The sequence below is a fragment of the Lampetra planeri genome, chromosome 74, assembly GCF_965212315.1.
Source record: "Lampetra planeri chromosome 74, kcLamPlan1.2.h2, whole genome shotgun sequence".
Classification (NCBI taxonomy): Eukaryota; Metazoa; Chordata; class Hyperoartia; order Petromyzontiformes; family Petromyzontidae; genus Lampetra; species Lampetra planeri.
This window is the reverse complement of record NC_136179.1, coordinates 2,335,820-2,358,562: the sequence shown is the minus strand read 5'-3', so window position 1 is coordinate 2,358,562 and position 22,743 is coordinate 2,335,820. Positions and strand designations below refer to the sequence as shown.

At 49.4% G+C, this 22,743-nt stretch overlaps 1 protein-coding gene across 1 annotated transcript in view; it reads right to left on the bottom strand.

Annotated features, from left to right (window-relative positions):
* LOC144737813 (uncharacterized) overlaps positions 1-22,743 on the bottom strand; it is an 83,772-nt gene that overhangs the window by 4,908 nt on the left and 56,121 nt on the right. Inside the window, exon 3 of the mRNA XM_078620687.1 lies at positions 13,554-14,026. Coding sequence (XP_078476813.1) covers positions 13,554-14,026 — 473 coding nt within the window. The remainder of the gene's footprint in view (positions 1-13,553; positions 14,027-22,743) is intronic.

Sequence of the window (22,743 nt, the reverse complement as noted above, 5' to 3'; positions counted from 1 at the left end):
TTGCAATACAATCACTCTAACATCGGTAACCAAAATCCGATCTGGTACGTGGTCTCCGCTTGGTCTGGTTGGTATCCGTCATAACTCCGGAGACAAACAGCGAGGCATGGTTTGGCCAGCCACCACCTCATTTGCCGCAGCGACTTTAATAGCTGCTCTTATACAACACTATCACCAATGGTTGTCTACAGGCTAGGCTGTTAAGCGGACAATCAGTCGTTTCGGGATTCGAATAATTGTAATTCGATTCTTATCCTGCATATCCTACCTCTGGTTCGCATATTCACTTACCATACGTACGACCACAGTGTGAGAGATTAGCATGATGTTAATGTAAGAAATAAGCATGTAACCGTAGAATAGGAGGAGAGCGGCCTCCTCGACGAGGGAGTGCAACCCAACGGGTGCAATCCAAAGGGCATGAGAGCATGATTTATAATAGTAAATGTTTGAGTTTAACATGTGAGAGTTTACAATGTCAGAGTTGATCAAATGCGACGATCAAGGGCGTCAATCGGGTGCGATTGATCAAAGTCTTTAATCAAAGGCGTCATTCCATCACGGACCACCACCTCGCTGCGTATATAACTTCAGAAGAAGCAACAACAGCAGCAATAACAGCAGCAACAACACATTTCGATGGGGACGCTGCTACTTCTGATTCTGCTGCTTCTGCTGCCGGCTATTTTGTAGCCGGGCACTGCTCTCGCGGGACCGCACACGTCTTTGGAAATGATTGCGATGATCATGTCTGAACTGAGAATTAAGTGACTAAATATTACTTTGTTTAACCATAACTGTATGTAGGTTAGTGTCATCATGGCTCAGCGAATACTACTCATGAATGAACTCACACTGTTTGATGACAGAAATTGTAATCATTTTGGCTGCCCGTGTAGGACAAGTCACCTTCCTTGTCTAGACGCATTCTAAACACAACACTGTACTTAAATATATTGTTAAAATAACGTCTACACCCAATTCAACACGCAGTTCCACCTCGGCAATGAGCAACCCACAGCACGAGGGAGGAGACCACGAGGGAGACGGCCTCAACTTTAAGAGAAAGTTGACAAACTCACGGGTGCCACCACTCAGCTGCTGCAACGGCTGTCGGATGAGACGTTGCGTCCCGCGGCACCAACCAGGCGAGTAAAGGAAGAGCTGAGCCCGAATCGGAAGCCGCCACCCGAACATCAACAGCAGTCGATAGCGTGATTCTAATAGGACCACGTTGTTATTATAATAATTTTAATGCGATCAAAACCGCGCACCTCCCATTTTGCATTTACGACTCCCGATGTGCATCTACATATAACATACATTTTAGCTCAGTGTAATTTTAATACGACCATAGTGTAATTCTAATAATTTTAATCCGATCCTAATCCCCCAGTTCGCATATCCGACCCCCGGTTCGTATGTCCAACGGACATACATATTACATACATACGACCATAGTATGTATGTATGTAATATGCATACATATGTGCAGTGTGATTCGAATACGATCACATTGCGATTATAATACTTCTAATGATATTCTAAGATTGATTTGAAGTTTTCGTGACTGCAGGAATTAATACTCGTTGGTTCTTTCGGTAAAGTCACGTAGGTAAAAATAAAACAAAGTAAATCACGTTTCGGACGAAACACAAGCGCCCGTCTTCAGGTGAGAATCGCGATATCCGCGATGTCTGCTGCGAGCAGCACGATGTCTGCTGCAGACATCGTTTCGGGCGCTTGTGTTGCGTCCGAAACGTCGTTATTTATTTTGTTTTATTTATACCTACGTGACTTTACCGAAAGAACCAAAGAGTGTAGATATTCTAATACTGTCCCTCCGTTTACGGTCTTATAAATTACATAAAAAACTAGTTTATATTCGTTTAATGTTATCTTTAAAGCGTTACAGTTTACATGTTTTAGAGTACAAGTAATCTCCAGTATACTTCGGAATTAGGGAAAGGAACGTTGCTAAACTATTTATAACGGGGACCTTTCCCCTCTAGGAACACATGTTGATGGTGGAGACAGCCAAGACGTTGCCGGTTAAGGTCAGACTTGTGTTGCTGCAGTTGCTGCTGCAGTTGCTGCTGCTGCAGTTGCTTCTGCTGCAGTTGCTGCTGCTGTAGTTGCTGCTGCTGCAACTGCTGCAGTTGCTGCTGCTGCAGTTGCTGCTGCTGCAGTTGCTGCTTCTGCAGCTGCTGCTGCTGCAGTTGCTGCTGCTGTTGCTGCTGCTTCTGCAGCTGCTGCTGCTGCAGTTGCTGCTGCTGTTGCTGCTGCTTCTGCAGCTGCTGCTGCAGTTGCTGCTGCTGCTGTTGCTGCTGTTGTTGCTGCTTAATATGCTTCAGTTCCAGTGGTGTTCCGTGATGGGATAACAAACTTTGATCAAATACTTGTATCAAACGAGTCATTACAATTGTAACGATTCATAATTGCACGGGCTTATGTTGGGTTTGTGCGATTATTTTATATATACATACTGAATATTGCTATTTGATACCATTGAGATGGAACATTCATCCAGCAGTGGACAGCTTGATCCTAATACAACCAAAGTGTTATTCAAACAATTTGAATCCCATCCTGATCCTGCACCTTCCGTTTCATATATCCCACCCTTGGTTCGCACGTCCATATTACATTCATGCATACATGGTACATACATACTTACTACAAACAGACATGTTACATACATACATGTTACATACATACATGTTACATATTTACGACCGTAGTGTGATTTGAAGAGGACTACAGAGTGATTCGAATAATTCGAATGCGATTCGAACATCACACTTCAGTGTAGGTTGTTCTAATCTATAACACTAGTTAATAATGTTATTGTATAGCGTTATAATGTATAGCTTATAGGTTATATTGTTAGAGTTTGCTATAACACTAGTTTACGACCAGTGTGATTCTAATATAAACACAGTGCGATTCTAATCATTTTTATGCGATTATAACCCCTTAGCTCCATTTATATGATTATACACTATTGCAATTATTAGTATTTTACAGCGTTTAAATGGATAGGTTATAGTTCATAGTTTTTAATATTACATACTCTTTGGTTATTTCAGTAAAATACACATAGGCAAAAAATAAATCACATTTCGTGCGCAACACAAGCGTCCGTCATGTGAGAAAGCATGGTCTGCTGCTGAGGCAGACTGTTTTAAAACGTTTCAAATGGGTGTAGACCTCGGGTCATAAAGAAGTGGCCGGGACTAGTGATGTTCACGTGAGAAATTATCATGTAACTTTAGAAAAGGAAGAGAGCGCCGTTCAATGAAAGTGCGTATGGTCCGGCGACACACACACAGACAGATTCACGATTTTATATATATAGATTCCGTCATTTGTTATTCGATGACATCTAGCAGTGAAAATCGTGATTTAATATGAACATGTTGTAATTGTAATAATTTGTATCCGATCCTTGCACGTACACTATACATACATATGAGCAGAGTGCGATTCTTATACGACCACACTGTGATTCTAATGCTTCTACTAATATTACCTTACCTCCGTTTATATGGTTATAAATTAAAACACTAGTTTATAATGGTTTAATGTTTAGTCTTCTTGGTTCTTTCGGTAAAGTAACGTAAAAGGGAAGTAATAAAAGAATACAAATAAAACACAATAATATAATTCTCACGACGTTTCGGCACACAACGCAAGCAGCCGTCTTCAGGTGAAAACCAGGTCCGTCGAGGCAACAGAGTCTGAATGAAACAGCACACGAGCTTGGAGCATATATATAAGCTGGGCGCCTGCTGCTGCAGCAGCATCTTGCTGCAGCAGCATCTTGCTGCTGCAGGCAGATCCTGCAGCAGACTCTGCAGGAGCAGAAATTGCAGCAGCAAGTGCAGCTCCCTTTGATGCTGTTAATCCTGCATAATGCAAATGCATATGTAGTACTAATCACATTCCTGCATTTTCCATAAATATGCTAAATTCCACTTGATATGCAAATTCCTTTGTCTAGGCGCCCAGCTTATATATATGCTCCAAGCACGTGTGCTGTTTCATTCAGACTCTGTCGCCTCGACGGACCTGGTTTTCACCTGAAGACGGCTGCTTGCGTTGTGGCCGAAACGTCGTGAGAATTATTTTATTGTGTTTTATTTTTATTCTTTTATTACTTCCCTTCTACGTGACATTACCGAAAGAACCAAGAAGATAAATCCCTGCAGTCACGTTATCGTTTATAGTATTACAGTTTACATGTTTTAGAGAACAGTTTATCCCCGACATACTTCGGGATTAGGGACTGGTACGTTGATGAACGATTAACTACGGGGACCTTTCCCCTCAAGGAACACGTGTTAATCGGGTAGACAGCCAAGATGCTGCCGGTTAAGGGCACACTTGTGTGACGGAGATCCTCCACCTGAAATTCTCTTAACATAGGAACATTATAAAATAAAGACCGGACAAACATTTGTTAAAAATACGTTTTTATTAATCTGCAATCATTTTTATGTCAAAACTCGAAGGAAATATGTATTATGTCCTATGTTCACACATTTCCAGTAGGATGCAAACCATTTCCTTTCCAGGAATACCAAAGTGTTAAAGTATCATTCCCCATGATTTCCTTATTAGTTCAACACGTTTGTTCACTGTGCGTCTATGTTGAAGTCAAGGCCATATATCCAACGAACGCGTCATCAATGTGTAATGCGGGCGTAAGCGACCTTCCGGATGTGACGTCACGGGGAGGCGGAGCCAGGTGACGTGGGTGAAAGGTTGGGGTCCTTAAGTGGGTAAACCGGAAAGAGAAGGCAGTCGGGGTGTGAATGGAAAGGTGTGGGGCCACGCGGGCGTACGAGCCGAGGGGGCACCGTCGAAGCGGGAGCCAACCCCGGGAACAGTAGGGAGCTACTGGGAGGTGTAAAGTTGCAGATAGAGATAGGCAGTAAGGCTGTGTGTGAGAGGCAGCGGGGTGGCTGCCAAGAGTCGCAGGAGCGACGAGGAGGCGAGACAGCACGAGGCTGTCAGAGCTGCGGAGTAGCAGAGAGGAGATTGGAGCTGCAGCAGGAACAGCCAAGGGAGCTGTGTGAGATTACAGCAGCGGAGCTGCTGTGGGGCTGCAAGAGCGACAAAGAACAGCAGCGGGGCTGCTGATGGTGACTGGAGTGACATCGGAACCAGCACTGAGAGAATAAGAGAGACAGCCGTGTGGGAACGCAGTACGGACCAAATAAAGGACACTGAGCCAGAGATCGTGGTCAAGTCTTTTATTACACTGGTGTCAGAAGTGAAACGGCATGTCTAAGCAAGTAAGGAAGAAAATTCCCCCGGCGCCAGCATCGGCTTCTTCGTCCGACGACGACGAATTCCCTCCGACCACGGATTCTGCTGGGGTGGTGGAGGAGAGCCCTGCTGAGGCGAGCACGGGGATGGGCGTGGAAGATGTCGGCGCGATGGCGGGTCCATCAACAACATCGGACGCTGATCAAAGATGGCAACAGGTGGCAGAACAACTGGAGGCACTCAAGGACGTCCTGGTGCATCTATGTCACCTCGTTACGCCAAGGACGACGGCGGAAGGAGAAGGTGCTCCACGGGCCGCCACGTTGCCTGCCCTGCCGCCGCCATTGGCCACGCGGCAAGAAGACGCCATCTTGCGCGCTCCGCGGCGCCAAACCGCCATCTTGGCCACGCCGCGGGCCGACGCCATTTTGAATTTGCCTCCAGAACAACCATCATTGGAAGACGGCGTAAAGAGGAGTCGGAGTCGCCACCTTACTACAGTTAAGGAATTCTCTATCGGGGGCGATTGGAGCGCTTTCGCCTGCCGATTTTTGACGGCGGTTCGTTCAGCAAGATGGACCGATGCGGAGGCTTTGGAAGTGTTGCCGACTCTACTGGACGACGAATCTGTTCGATTTTTCCGTTCCATAACGGCCGATAAGAAGAAGACTTTATGTGGAGTTTTTGAGGAAATGGCCGACGCCTATGAGCCACCTGACGACGCGCATCGGCGATTCGCTCAACGACAACGAGCACCCGAAGAATCGCCCATGGCGTTCAGGGGTGCGGTGTTGGAGCTGGCCATGGCAGCATATCCTGACACGCCACAGGATCTGCTCGAGCCTCTCATATTGGGAAAAATGCTGGAGCTGTCTCGGGATCTGGGGATCCCCATGCCTGTGTGTGGGCATGAGAAGCTCACGTCCCGGGCGGCAGCAAAGTGTCTGGATGCGCAGTTTAATCTCCGTCGCTGGAAGCAAGTGGCGGCATGGACGGGTGGGCCCGTCAAGGAAGGAGGCGCGATGGGGTGGGACCCCACAAGGGCGATCTATGTGCCGGATGAGCGGGGTCCTCGGGAGCTGACGGCCGCCTCCTCTCCATGGTCGGGACGCGGAAGGCCGGGGCCGCGCGCTACGCCAGCGGAACGGGGCCGTCGGGATGCAAGACCTGCGCTTCGGCGCAACGATGCCGATTGCTTCCGCTGCGGCCGTAGGGGCCATTACGCCAAGGATTGCTGGGCCCGCTTCCCGGGTCCGCCGCAGCAGGAGCCCACAACACCGGACAAGCCGACCAAGGAACCTCCGAAACAGGCATGTCGGCATGCACCAGACACCCGGCAAGGCTTTACACCTCACCCACCACCTTTGTTGCGCGATCCTATTGTTGTTGTTAAAGAAAGGCCATCGACGGGGCCTTGTCGTTCAGTTACGCAGTGGCGCAAATTGGCACGGAGAGTTGTCGCGGCCGCTACGGGTTCGTCTACTGTACCGGGGTCTATACAAGGTGTGGACGTGCGCATTTTGGTCGACTCGGGAGCGTCTGCGACTATTATATCGGATGTCATTTTCCATCTGTTGGGCATTCCGCCGGGGCATGTGCGTCCGGTTTATGGGTCGTGCGTCGCTGCGAACGGGGGTAGTATGGGTATCGTGGGCCAGGTGGATGCTAAGATATCTATAGGGGATGTGTCGGCTTCGGGCGTTGTGTTAATATCGAGATCTTTGGCGGTTCCTTGCTTACTAGGCACGGATTTTTTGGCTAAGATGCCCATTTTGATTAAAATCAATGAGAATTGTATTGAATTGCCGGGGTGCCGTCGAATCTCGTTTCTGCCGTCGGCCTGGGGGCGACCTGCTTCGGCCGTACAGGTGCAGGCGCTGTCCGTCGCATCTGTGGACATCCCACCTGGTTCACAGATGCTTATACCCTTGCGGTATCGGAAGCCCCTGCCCAATCGGCTAGGAGCAGTAGGGGTCTTGTTGTCGCCATCCGCCACGATAACAACAGGGTTGGCGTTAGTTGGGGCACAGACCATCGTCCGGCCGGATCACTTACCGTTTTTACAGGTGCTTAATGCGGGGGTGGAAAACATCCGTGTTCCGGCCGGTACGGTTGTGGCACATGCCACTACGGCGTTTTTTGTCCGCATCGCCGGGGAGTGGTCGCTGGTGTTTCCGAGCCAAGGGGTTCGGATAATCGTTGGATCACTACCTTATGTGACGAAAATTCTTCCCTGTCCGTGGGGCAACGTGATGCGCTGCGTAAATTGTTGCTGACGTATTCGGATGTGTTCAGCTCCGACGATTTGGATTTGGGACGCACATCGTTGCTTTCCCATCACATTGAGACGGGCGACGCTGCCCCTATTCGGTTAAATTCGCATCGGATGAGTCCAGCGGAGCGAGAACACGTTCGGGGGGCGGTGGAAGACATGTTGGCTGCGGACATTATATCGCCATCTAACAGCCCATGGGGCGCTCCTGTGGTCTTGGTTAAGAAAAAGGATGGCAACTTGCGATTTTGTGTGGATTTCCGGAAATTGAATAAGATATCGGTGGCAGATGCGTACCCCCTGCCGCGTATGGACGACTCCCTTGACGCATTGTCGGGGGCTAAGTTCTTTTCCACACTGGACCTCTCTTCGGGATTTTGGCAGCTTCCCCTTGACGAGTCCTCACGGGAGAAAACCGCATTCCGTACGCCGCAGGGGTTATTTCAATTCAACTGCCTCCCGATGGGATTGAATGCGGCCCCTGCTACGTTTCAAAGGTTGATGGAGCTCGTTTTGACGGGGTTGCAGTGGGAGACGTGTCTTATATATTTGGACGATATTATTGTGTTCAGCCGCACATTTGAGGAACATTTAACGCGGCTGGAGACAGTGCTCACGAGGATGCGCTCAGCCAATTTGCAATTCAAACCTAAGAAATGCCACCTACTGCAACGGTCCGTCCGTTATTTGGGGCACATTGTGAGTGCAGAGGGGGTGTCCACGGATCCGGAAAAGACGGCGTGCGTCCGGGATTGGCCGACTCCGGCCTCCGTGGGGGATGTTCGGCGCTTTTTGGGATTTGCCTCGTATTACCGAAGATTTGTGCCGGGGTTTGCGACGATTGCGAGGCCCTTGCATCTCCTTACGGGTAAAGGACGGAAATTTGTTTGGGGAGAGCCGGAAGGGGCGGCCTTTCGGAGTCTGCGTGATCTATTGGCTACGGCCCCGACATTGGATTATCCCGATTTTGATCGCCCTTTCATTCTTGATACGGACGCGAGTGACACAGGTATTGGGGCGGTATTATCACAGTCTAAAGGGGGCGTAGAGCGCGTCGTGGCGTATGGTAGCCGAGTCTTGTCGCCTGCGGAAACACGCTACTGTGTCACTCGTAGAGAACTTTTGGCGGTAGTTTTTTTCCTACGCCAATTTCGACCGTACCTTTACGGTCGTTCTTTTATTGTGCGTACGGATCACGCGGCCTTGCAATATGCACTTAAAATGGACCAGCCATCGGGACAGTGGGCACGTCGGTTGGACACGCTGCAGGAATTTTCCTTCCAAATTCAACATCGGAAGGGAGTACGCCATGCGAACGCTGACGCACTTTCCAGATTACCAGGGCGCGCCCCTTGTAAATGTGCGTCGGGGACGCATAGGTGTTCGCCGATTCTGAACCCCCCTCAGCCGCTTACGTTGGCCGTCGGGAAGTCGGATACTCCGATGGAACCGGGACCGACTGACGGGGTTTTGAATCTGCCGCGGTGTGTCTGGATTCGGGAACAGATGATGGACGAGTCGTTGTTGTCCATGTGGAAGCGGTCTATGAGGGACAATGGGAGTCCGAGTTCGGCTGTGGGGCCGCGAACCGCTCTCCGAGATGGTCTGCTTATGTGGCGAGAAAGGTTCCAGGAAAGCTGGCGTGTGGTGGTACCAACGTCCTTGCGATTTGAGTTGATTAGAACTCTCCATTGTGACACACTATTGCATTTAGGGGTGCAGAAGACTTTGTTGACGTTACAACGTCATTATTTTTGGCACGGCATGGCGACAGATGTCGTAGGGCACGTGCGCGCGTGCCCTGAATGCGCCCGGCGTAAGCCGCCTAAACATCCTTACGTGCCGCCTCTACAGTCGATTCAGGTGTCTCGAGTCAATGAATTGGTGGCACTGGACATATTGGGACCCTTCCCACCATCGGCGAGGGGAAATAAATATTTGCTGGTAGGGGTTGAGTATCTCTCCCGTTGGCCGATGGCCTGGCCGTTGCCCAATCAGTCGGCCGCGGCCATCACCGACGTCTTTTTGTTTGGGTACATTATGGACAAGGGGGCGCCTGAGAGACTCCTCACGGACCAGGGCCGAAATTTCTCTTCTAAATTATTGGCTGAAGTGTGCGCGGGCCTTGGGACTAAGAAAATACGGACATCTCCATACCATCCGCAGACGGATGGTATGGTTGAGCGGCTGAACAGGACATTGTCTGCCATGCTTTGCCATACTGTGAGTGAACAGCAATCAGATTGGGATCTGCACATCCCCGGAGTGCTTTCGGCGTACAGGATGACGCCCCATGCGGCTACAGGGTATTCGCCGTTTTACCTTATGTATGGTCGGGAAAACGTGCCTCCGGTGGATGTGCAATTGGGTTCTGGGGTGAAGGGACCTCGTAAACCACTCCCTGAATACATTCAGGACACGGTTCGCCGGGTTACGGAGGCGCGGGAAAACGCCCGCGTGGCTACGGCCAAAGCCCAGGCCCGGAACGAGCGGTATGCTCGGCGGTCTGAGGGGGAGTGCCCCTGGAAGGTGGGAGACCTGGCCTGGCTCCATTGCCCGCAGGTGCGGCCGGGGACCTCTCCTAAATTGCACAAACCTTGGCATGGTCCTGTGCGCCTCATTGAGGTTCCCAATCCACAGTCGGCGCGCGTTCAGATTGGGTCTCGCCGTTGGTTTGTTCATACGTCGCGGTTGAAACCATATGTTGCTCCCCTACGTGATGCGTCATCTCCCAATGTTGCCTTGCCGGGGTCTGTTGCTGCTGACTCTGACTCTTCCCCACCTGCGTCCATTGATCTTGCTAGAGCGCCTGTCGTACCTGTTCCAGACAGGCCGACCGTGACACCGCGGGGGAGGAGTGGGCCTGTTCGGAGGGCGCCTGCCAGGGCTGCCGGACCTTCGAGCCCTGCGACCCTTCCGACCCCGCTGCAGGCGCATTCGCGGAACACGACCAAGACTGATTCGTCAGGGACACGAGACGTCGGTGGACTTCCAATCGCAGCAGGGGAATTACCCCCTGCCATTCCTCGTGTTCCATCGCGTCCCCGTTCTACAAGTGGGCCGCCGACCGTCCGGGACGGGCCGGCGACCCGCACTCGTTCCAAATCGCTTACGTTTCGTTGATTGTATGTTGTTATTGTTCTTGTTCTTGCCGTCGTATTTATCGCATGCTTTCGTACGTTCGTCGATGTTACTTGTGTTGTTGTTCTTGTTGTTATATTGCATGCTTAGTGTCCTTTAAGGGGGAAGGTCGGTTCACCGCATTACGCTTTGGTATTGTTCAGCCGAGGTCGGCTGGGTTTTTTCTACGGGGGAGGGTGGTGTAATGCGGGCGTAAGCGACCTTCCGGATGTGACGTCACGGGGAGGCGGAGCCAGGTGACGTGGGTGAAAGGTTGGGGTCCTTAAGTGGGTAAACCGGAAAGAGAAGGCAGTCGGGGTGTGAATGGAAAGGTGTGGGGCCACGCGGGCGTACGAGCCGAGGGGGCACCGTCGAAGCGGGAGCCAACCCCGGGAACAGTAGGGAGCTACTGGGAGGTGTAAAGCTGCAGATAGAGATAGGCAGTAAGGCTGTGTGTGAGAGGCAGCGGGGTGGCTGCCAAGAGTCGCAGGAGCGACGAGGAGGCGAGACAGCACGAGGCTGTCAGAGCTGCGGAGTAGCAGAGAGGAGATTGGAGCTGCAGCAGGAACAGCCAAGGGAGCTGTGTGAGATTACAGCAGCGGAGCTGCTGTGGGGCTGCAAGAGCGACAAAGAACAGCAGCGGGGCTGCTGATGGTGACTGGAGTAACATCGGAACCAGCACTGAGAGAATAAGAGAGACAGCCGTGTGGGAACGCAGTACGGACCAAATAAAGGACACTGAGCCAGAGATCGTGGTCAAGTCTTTTATTACAAATGTACATCCTGGAATCGGCTAGCTAAAGTCGATTAATACCAATCAGCTATATACTTGAAAAAAAAAACGTTTAAAATGTTGAGTAAAGATGTACCTACAGACGCATTTCAACTTTAGCTAAACAAGAACACTTAACGACTACAATTGAACCCTCTCACAACCAGTGCTCATCACACCACTTCGGCAAGTAATCCGATAACATTACAAACCACCACTGGGCACGTCATTAAACTCTCACAAACTGTAAAACTAAAATAGTCAAAATTACACACAAAAGTACTCGATACGGCTTAATAGGTATAACCACATGACATAATATTCTTTTCAGTCACCCCGAGCTCTCTGTTTGATCCTCGAGCCACTCCATTACATCCAGCCATCTCTCGGGATCCAACTGCATGGGATCGAAGGTGGAATTATCTTCAGGACTCATTGCAGCACCTTGAATTTCAGCTTTTGATTTAAGTTTCCTATCGTTGTGGACCTTCTGATGCCTTTTAAGAGTTGACGACTGTGAAAATGCCTTCCCACACACAGGGCACAGGAATGGCTTCTCGCCCGTGTGTGTTTTCTTATGATTTTGAAGAGTTGATGACCGTACAAATGTCTTCCCACACACAGAGCACAGGAATGGCTTCTCGCCTGTGTGTGTTCTCTGATGGTTTTGAAGAGTTGATGATTGTGCAAATGTCTTCCCACACACAGGGCACAGGAATGGCTTCTCGCCCGTGTGTGTTTTCTTATGATTTTGAAGAGTTGATGACCGTACAAATGTCTTCCCACACACAGAGCACAGGAATGGCTTCTCGCCTGTGTGTGTTCTCTGATGGTTTTGAAGAGTTGATGATTGTGCAAATGTCTTCCCACACACAGGGCACAGGAATGGCTTCTCGCCCGTGTGTGTTTTCTCATGATCTTGAAGATTTGATGCCTGTGCAAATGTCTTCCCACACACAGAGCACAGGAATGGCTTCTCGCCAGTGTGTGTTCTCTGATGGTTTTGAAGAGTTGATGAGTGTGCAAATATCTTCCCACACACAGGGCACAGGAATGGCTTCTCGCCCGTATGTGTTTTCTCATGATCTTGAAGATTTGATGCATGTGCAAATGCCTTCCCACACACAGAGCACAGGAACGGCTTCTCGCCCGTGTGTGTTCTCTGGTGTCTCTTAAGATGTTATGGCCGTGAAAAGGACTTCCCACACACAGAGCAATTGAATGGCTTCTTGCCTCCGTGTGCGTGGGGCTGTGGAGAGCGTTTCTGCTCCATGTGAGCGTCGTAACAGTAGCGGTGTTATTGAGTCAAAAGTACGCTATCGGCCGCAAGGATGTTTAGCGTTGAGTTTTCGATTTTGTTAACTGCTAAAACAAGATGCTGCCGGTTAAGGGCAGATGTGTGACGAAGATCCTCCACCTGAAACTCGCTTAAAACACGTTGTTGATATGAATAAATAAACGGACACACATTTGTTAAAAAAACGTTTTTATTCATCTGCAATCATTTTTAAGTCAAAACTCGAACCGAATGTATTATGTCCTATGTTCAAACAGTTACAATACAATGCAAACCATATCCGTTCCAGGAATACCAACGCGCTAAAGTATCATTCCTCATTATGTCCTTATTAGTTCACCACATTTGTTCACTGTGCGTCTATGTTGAAGTCAAGGCCATATATCCAACGAACGCGTCATCAATGTACATCCTTAAATCGGTTATCTAAAGTCGATTAATACCAATCAAAAAAAGCTATATACTTGAAAAAACCCGTTTAAAATGTTGAGAAAAGATCTAACTAAAGATGCATTCCAACTTTAGCTCAACAGGAAGACTTAAACACTACAATATTGTCCGGAATTGAATCATATCACAACCACTGCTCATCACGCCACTTCGGCAAGTAATCCGATAACATTACAAACCACCATTGTGCACGTCATTAAACTCTCACAAAAACTGTAAAACTAACAAATATTACCTGACGTAATATTTGTTCAGTCATCCCTGACTCTCGGTTTGATCGTCGAGCCACTCCATTACATCCAGCCATCTTTCGGGATCCAACTGCATGGGATCGAAGGTGGAAACTTCTTCAGGACTCATTGCAGCACCTTGAATTTCAGCTTTTGATTTCAGTTTCCTATCATTGTGGACCTTCTGATGCCTGCTAAGATTTGAAGACTGTGCAAATGCCTTCCCACACACAGGGCACAGGAATGGCTTCTCGTCCGTGTGTGTTTTCTGATGGCGTTGGCAGTTTGCTGAAAGTGAAAATGCTATCCCACACACAGAACACAGGAATGGTTTCTCGCCAGTGTGTGTTCTCTGGTGTCTCTGAAGATGTGATGAGAGTGCAAATGTCTTCCCACACACAGGGCACAGGAATGTCTTCTCGCCCGTGTGTGTTTTCTTATGAGCTTGAAGAGTTGACGATTGTGCAAATGTCTTCCCACACACAGGGCACCGGAATGGCTTCTCGCCCGTGTGTGTTCTCTGGTGTCTCTGAAGATGTGATGAGTTTGAAAATGCATCCCCACACACAGAGCACGGGAATTGCTTCTCACCCGTGTGTGTTCTTTGGTGTCTCTGAAGATGTGATGGCCGTGAAAAGGACTTCCCACACACAGAGCAATTGAATGGCTTCTTGCCTCCGTGTGCGTGGGGCTGTGGAGAGCGTCTCTGCTCCATGTGAGCGTAGTAACAGCAGCGGTGTTATCGAGTAAAAAGTATGCTATCGGCCGCAAGGATGTTTAGCGTTGAGCTTTGGATTTTGTTAACTGCTAAAACAAGAACGACACTCGCGTCTAACCGAGACGCAAAAAAATCCCGAAAATTTGACGACGAACACGTTTAAGAGTTTATCCACGAAAATAGACACTTACTTGGAGATTCACGGTATATCGATGTCTGGAACCCGTCTGAAGATGTCTCCACGAACTCTCCCTAAGCAAAGTCGCCTAACTGTCGACACAGCAATTGTGCTTGCCAGGCTGCGTTGTCTCGCGGTTGAAGGGCGATCAGCAGAGCGACGAGTCGAGCGTCCAACCTCATCAAGTTCCCTCTCGAAATGGCATTGAGCTCTGCTTCTGAGCTGCCTTATAACTCCCCCCCCTAAGATCCAATCCTTTGTCTTTCAGGATATTTGCATTCGATTGTTAATTTTGGAAGGTACAATATGCGTGTATATTAACATACCGAAGGGTAATGTGCCCATTGTGCTTCATGCATGAATATGTAAGTGCATCTCAGTGTGTAATTGTGCGCTTATTTTGAATAAATGGAAAAACTTTGTCCTCGATTTAAAGTGAATGCAGAGAAATATTTAAAGTGAATGCAGAGAAATTAGCATGTAACTTTAGAAAAGGAAGAGAGCGGCCTTCTCGACGATGGAGTGAACCCCAATAGGTAATATTCTTTTACAGCGTTACAATGGATAGGTTTTAGTTCATAGGTTATAATATTATGTTTCACTATGTTAGAGCTTAACATGTGAGAGTATACAATATCAGAGTTGATCAAACGCGACGATCAAGGGCGTCAATCGCGTGAGTTTGATCAGAGGCTTTAATCAAAGGCGTCATCCCATCACGGAACACCACCTCCCTGCGTATATCACAGCAACAGAAGCAACTACAGCAGCAACAACAGCAGCGACAACAGCAGCAACATCACATTTCGAGGGCGACGCAGCTACTTCCGATTCTGCTGCCCAGCTGTTTGTAGTCGGGACCTGCTCTCGCAGGACCCCAGACGTCTTTGGAAATGATTGCGATGATCATGTCTGAGCTGAGAATTAAGTCACTCAAGATTACTTTGTTTAACCATAACTTTAGGTAGTTTAGTGTCATAGGGGCTCTGTGAATACTACTCATGAATGAAATCACACTCCTGTATGACCAACATTGTACTAAATTTGGTTGATCGAGTAGAACAAGGCACGTGCCACGTCCAGACGAATTCTTATCAACAACAGTGTCCTTAAATATGATGCTAAAATAAATGTTAACACTGGATTAAACGTGCACCTCTTAACCCCTCCCTCGCATTTACGACTAATGATGTGCATTTGCACATAACATACATTCAAGCACAATAAAATGCTAATACGACCATGTCCTGGAAACCATGGCAAGGTCATCCCATGAGGACTGCCTGGATGAAAACCAGCATGGAAGGGGCCCAGTGTGGGGCCAGCTATGCTAATGGAATAGTCCCGTGTGTGTGTGTGATGTGAGGTCTCCTGGCAGCAGTCATTCTCCGCTGTAGTCCTGGCATCTGCTGCTCAGCTTCATTCCCCAGCTGTGGTCCCAGTGGCACCGTCTCTCTGGGGAACCGTGTGGTGTGTGTAGCGAGTATCAATGGGTGGGTGGATAGTGTGGTGATAGTGGTCACGGTTGGCACCGATGCACGACCACCGCCACCAAACCTACTGGGCGGTGGACCTGCCACCACAAAGCAGCACGCGGCGGAGGAGTGAGGCGATCGCTCTCGCCACGCGAGCGACGCCCCCTCGCTTCCTCTTCTTTTCGTGCATCTCCACCTGCACCTCTTCCATCTTTTCCTCCGTCTCATCCTCCTCCATCCCCTCTTCTTCATCCTCCACCACCATCTCCTCCTCTACCTCCTCCTCTTCCTGTACCACCTCCATCTTCTTCTCCTCCGCTAGAACCATCTCTTCCTCCTTCATCTCCTCCTCAACTTCCGGCACCACCATCACCACCGTCTTCTCTTCCTCCTCCACCACCATTGTTTCCCCTTTGTCCGTCGTCCCCATGTCCTCCACCACGACCATCTGTTCATCCTTTGTCTCCTTGTCCTCCATCTCCGTATTGTCTTTCTCCTCTCCCTCCGTGTTCTCCTCCATTGTCACCATCACAATCTCGTCCTCCTTTGCCTTCTCTTCCTCCGATTTCTCCTCCTCCTCTGTCTCTACCTCATCCTCCATCATCTCCTTCACCTCTTCCTTCGTCTCCTCCATAACCTCTGTCTTCACTTCAAAGGCCTGGACGAGTGAGGAGGAGGGCTGCACTGGCACAGATCTGTGAAGAGACAACACGACACCGTTCCACCTTCCTGCTACGGCAGGCATCGCCATCTAATAATAATAATAGTTCAATTTGTAACGCACGCAAATTTGCAGACGTAGTGGCCGCAACTCAGAGGCGCGGAGCCAAGCTCAGAGTCGCTCAAAGGCATAATTGTAGAGGTGATCTTTTAAGTGTCTCTTGAAGGAGGCGATTGAGGTGATGCTGCGAATGTGCAGAGGGATATCGTTCCAGACTGTTGGGGCTGCCACCGAGAAGCAGCGCATAGACATGACCATCCTGGATCTTGGTATCGAGAGGAGGTCGTGAGTCGCGCTGTGCAGGCATCTGCCGTGTGCTGAGCTGCAAGTTGTCAATAATGAAGAAAAGTACGGCGGGCAGGCGATATGAAGGCATCGTCCGTGGGTGGAATGTGTGGCGGATTAATTCGAGCTGAATAGAAACAGCAATAACGACATGGCCAGTGAGTGTGCTTAGTATTGGTGCTGTCATTCTCATGGCGCCAGGCTATCCTTGAGATAGGTGCAGCTGTGTCCCACACAGACTGCTGTAGCTTCACAGTAGTGGGTGGCGTTGCTGTGCAAATTTAGCTGAATAATTTGAAATGACATTTTTTTGGTTCTTTCGGTAAAGTCACGTAGGTATAAAATATAGTAAATTAAATCACAACGTTTCGATTGCAACACAAGCAATCATCATCAGGTGAGAAAACCACGGCAAAAAACGTTCTTGCAATAACAACATGGCTATCGAAACGTCGTGATTTAATTTATTTGATTTCATACCTACGTGAATTTACCGATATAACCAAAGAGTATGGATCCCTGTAGTCACGGAAACTTCAAATCTAGATTGACATTTTTATATATGTATATTCTAATTGACCCCTTGCACATAATGTCCTAAGCATTTCAAATGGCATCGATAGAGATCCTGAACGTCCACTGTGATGGAATGGGTGTGGCTCAGTGTGGTTAATGCAGCAGCAATAACAGCCAGGGCGGGAAGGAAGATCTGAACTGTAAGCGGTGAAGAATGAGTGCACGACCATTTGGCCGCTTCAACACATCCATTGCATGCGATGAGCCTCTCGCATCTCTCATCTCATCGCGTTTTAAATTGGACACCCCTCTCAGTGGTAGCTGTCGCTGTGCATTACAAGGCGACTTGGCAGCTGGCCTGGAAACAGGCGATAGACAGCGAAAATCTCACGGTGGATGGAGGGTTACATGGTGAAGATATGCCCACTTTGTTACGTGGTCTAACCTAGAATTCAGTTATGAAAAATAAATCTGTCGACAGAATAGCGGAATGTACACGTGGGGTTTCCAGTGTCTGTGAATTTTGAGCGCGCGACAGGGCTTGAGCACCTGTGCGTCACAGCAACATTGACCTGGGTTTGATTTCCACGTTTGGTCACATTCTCCGTGTGGATTATGCAGCCACCTGTTCTGGGAAGGTTCTGCAGCTTTCTCCCTGTTACTGAACCCACACAAGCAATGCAAATCGTTCAATTTGGATCGCAAACAGTAGCAACTTTGTTGCAAAATGCGAGCAGACTTGGCAGGATCCTCCTGAAAAAAAGTTTCGTGACCGAGTAAGGCTGATGCTGCATGAGAAGCATGGCAATAAATAACAAAAATAAACACACAGGGCGCACACGCAGACTGGTTTACCGTGGCTCAGCGACACCGGAGTTTGCTTTATCTTCTTGGAAGCCCTCTTCTCCAAAGCTCGGAGCTATTGGGCCCCGAACAGGATTGGAGGACGTGGCAGTGGTGGTGGTGGTGGTGGCGGCGGTGGCGGCGGCGGTGGAGGTGTTGTCAGTGGTAGTGGTGCTGCTGCTGGTGGTATCGGTCTGGAGCCATTGTCGCTCGATCTTGGCGAGGCGCTGCTCCTCCTCGAGGCGCTTTTGCTCCACAAGACGCTTCTCCTCCATCAAGTGCTCCTCCTCCTCCTCTTGACGCTTCACCTCAACGAGGCGCTTCTCCTGCATGAGACGTTTCTCCTCGAGGAGCTTCACCTTGCGAAAGCGCCTCTCCTCAAGTCGCTTCTTCTTCTTCTCGAGACGCTTCAGCTCTATGAGACGCTTCACCTCAAAGAGGCGATTCTCCTCCATGAGGCGCTTCTCTTCCTCGACCCGCTGCACCTCAATGAGGCGCTGCTCCTCGACAAGGCGCTTCTCTTCTTCCACCCGCTTCTCCTCCATGAGGCGCCTCTCTTCCTTGACCCGCTTCACATCTATGAGGCGCTTCTCTTCCTCCAGATGCTTCTCCTTGAGACGCTTCACCTCGCGAAGGCGCTTCTCCTCCATGAAGCGCGTTTCTTCAAGGAGGCGCTTTTCCATGACGCGTTTCACGTCGTTGAGGATATTGTTTCGAAGGCACTTCTGCTCCGTTTGGTGCTTCCCCTTGGCGAGGCGCTTCACCTCATTGGGGCGCTTCTCTTCCATTGTGCATTTCTCCTTCGCAAGGCGCTTGTCCTCCTGGAGACGCTTCACTCCGCTGAAGTTCTTCACCTCCCCAATGCTCCTCTGTTCACGCGAAGATAAGCACATGACCATTCAGACATGCGCACTCAGGACAAAATCTATTCTCGCAGGCACACAAACATGGACGGGCACATAGACAAACAAAAATGCATACTGGCACATCTATGTACGGATGCAATAATGCACATTAACTCATGCAAACATGCTAGCAAACGTATGAATATACACCATCACCTAATATTATCAAAATACATATTACTTCCTCATATTCTCACAAATTCAATACACGCACTTAATGCAGTGATAGTCTACAACGATTTCATGGCGATTTTTGGCAACAATCATCACGGGCAATAGTGTCTATAGAATGTTCTATTGTAAAGATCTGGATGCCCATAATCTGGACAAATTTTATTGCAGCACCCATAATGGGCAACTGTAATGTCAACTTCCAATCAGCTCACAGACATAATTCATGAGATTGTTGATATCATTCTGTCTTCATTGGTAATGAATGGCGACTTCATTTGCCTGCACGAGTGGGATATGGCATGACGTGATGGTGGAGAGATGGAGTGATGGTGTTGGGAGATGGTGTTGTGATATAGAGAGGTGAAATTGTGGAATGTTCTGGAGAGATGGTGTCGTGATGGTATTGACGCATTGAGGCTCTGTGACGGTGTATTGAGTTGGTGGTGGTGTGATGAGAAAGGTGACGTGAAGAGATAATGTGAGTTCTAGTGATGTTTTGGTGCAATGGTGTGGTGAAATGGTAGGAGAATGTGGTGTTTTACCCCCATGGACCCCATACACACCTTTGGGGAGGGATGCTCGTAGCTTTGGCCTGGGAAAGGGTCCACTTCATCCATAATGTCCCCCCACGTGGTCGACTGGCGCCATGACTCCTGGGCTACGGAAATTTAAATTATTTCAAAGGACGAGTAATGTATTAGAGAACGAAGCACGTGGAGATTCACGGAACTAATTCTGAGATCCCTGTAATTACCTCATACCACATAACATGACCTGCTGTTGAGAAATATTAATCACATGGCAGTAAGATTCCAAAGAACACAGGATGAGATGTTACTATCCTTTGTGCAAGCACTTCCAAGAGTTCATGAACAGTGAGCCTGGTGAAATTTGGGGAGCGCATCGTCAGTAGTGACCCTTTGGTTCCTAGGGTGTTTCGGCCTTTCATACTATACACCCTCCCCAAAGGCGGCCAGCGACAGGGTGATCAATCCTACGCTTGCGTCCCATTCCCAATTAGTCATAGGAGTTGCCTTGTTGTTGGTAGCCAACATCCCATGGGACTATGCATGGCAGGGGCGTCCTCCTCCCTGAGTCAAGCATTGTTGACTGCATACCTCCTGGCCCTCTCACTTTGGGGCCCAGCTGGGGTCTTTCCTCTTCATCCAGAGCCACTGACTGCTGCCTTCTGCCGCCTCCGATACAGCTTTGATTGCCGAACGCTGGCTCTGGCCCTTAATTCCCAGGTCTCTAAGCAGTCTGGTTGTAGATGTTGCCACAAAACCTCTGCAGCCCACCTCCACTGGTCGGACTTCTGTGTTCCAGCCATGATGCCGTGCTTCGGCAGCTAGATCGGCATAGCGCAGATGTTTTCGCTCATAAGCCTCATCTACTGAGTCCTCCCAGGGTACTGTGAGCTCAATGATGAAGACCTTCTTGAGCGAACGGGACCAGAGCACCATGTCAGGTCTTAGGGTGGTGGTTGCGATCTCCGGAGGAAACACAAGTTGCCGGCCAATGTCAGCTAGCATTTTCCAGTCGCGGGCCAAGCGCAGCTGGTCTCGCTCTATTGGTGTAGAGCCGCTCTTCGGTGGTTTAGCCCCTTCGCGGACAAAGGTCGTCCGTAAGGGGTGTGATGCTGCTGGGGGTGGTAGGGAGTTGGTGGCAGCTCGCTTGTCCTCCAGGGCGGACGCAAGGTTTTTAAGGACTTGGTTGTGACGCCAAGTGTAGCGTCCTTGGGTGAGGCTTGTTTTACACCCTGTGAGAATGTGCCTGAGGTTGGCTGGCATGGAACAGAGGGCACAGTCCGGATCTTCACCATACCATTGGTGAAGATTAACTGGTGTTGGAAGGATGTCATATGTTGCTCTGATGGAAAAGCTCAACCGCCTCGCTTCCATGGCCCACAGATCCTTCCAGCTGATCTTCCTCTTCTCCACACTGTCCCATCGAGTCCACTGTCCTTGTTTGGCAAGAGAGACTGCCTTGGCCCACCTTGCAGCCTCCTCCTGATGGCGTACTTCCTGCACTACCATCTTCCGCCGCTCTGGTGCAGTGGCCTTACTCCAAGCAGCACGGCTAGTTAGCCCAAGGCCTCCTCTCCCTTGCTGAACATGACCCACAATGTCAGCATGTCTGAGGGCTGCTGTTGCCTCCTGGACTGCTTTTCCTGGCCTCCATTTGCGCCCAGTTGCCAAGGTCGGCGCGTTGTTGCTCACCACTGGGTCTCGAGATTCATTCAGTGTCATCTGGAGCCTGGTTTTTGCACACTTGAATTCCTTGGTTAGACTGGTGAGGGGCAGCTTGAGGACACCATCTCCATAGAGGCCTATGGTGGTAAGGCATCGTGGAACTCCGAGCCACTTCTTTAAGTAGCTCGTGGCACCTCTTTCCATCTTCTCCACTGTTGAGATTGGAACCTCATACACTGCTAGGGGCCACAACACCCGGGGTAGAAGACCAAACTGCAGACACCAGGCCTTTAACTTTCCAGGTAGCTGGGTGTTGTCGATGGACTGTAGGCTACTACTGATGTCTTTGCGCAGCTGTTGCACCTGGTCTTTGTCCTTCAGGCTTGCATCATACCACCTTCCAAGGCTTTTTACCGGCTGCTCAGACACTGTTGGGATTTGGTCATCTCCGATGAAGAATTTCAGGTCACAGAGTACTCCCTTCACAATCGAGATGCTGCGTGACTTGGATGGTTTAATCTTCATACGGGCCCAGCTGATGTTATCCTCGAGTTTTCTGAGCAGTCTCCTGGTGCATGGGACAGTGGTGGTCAATGTTGTAATGTCGTCCATGTAGGCTCTGAGTGGAGGGAGGCGAAAACCAGAGTCGACTCGCTGTCCACCAGCAACCCATTTTGAGGATCTGATGATAACCTCCATTGCCATTATGAATGCCAATGGAGAAATGGTACATCCCACCATTATACCTACATTCAGGCATTGCCATGAGGTGGTGAACTCTGAGGTGGTGAAGCAGAACTGCAGATCCTGAAAGTACGACTTCACCAGGGTTGTGATGGTGTCCGGTATGTGGAAAAATCTGAAGGCAGACCACAGGAGTTCATGGGGCACAGAGCCAAATGCATTGGCGAGGTCGAGGAAGACTACATGGAGGTCCCTTTTCTCCACCTTGGCCATTTGGATCTGGTGCCAGATCATGCTGGAATGCTCCAAGCAGCCAGAGAACCCTGATATTCCTGCCTTCTGTACAGATGTATCGACGTAGGCATTCCTTTGCAGGTACTCGGCCATCCTCTGGGCAATGATCCTAAAGAAGATTTTACCCTCGACATTCAGTAAGGAGATTGGGCGGAATTGGTTGATGTTCACTGCATCCTTTTCCTTAGGGATTAGGACCCCGCCTGCCCTACGCCACACTTTGGGTATTATCTTCTTTTGCCAAGCTGTTCTCATAAGCCTCCAGAGGAACCTCAGGACGTCTGGTGCGTTCTTATACACTTTGTACGGGACTCCATTTGGCCCCGGGGCTGATGCTGTTCTT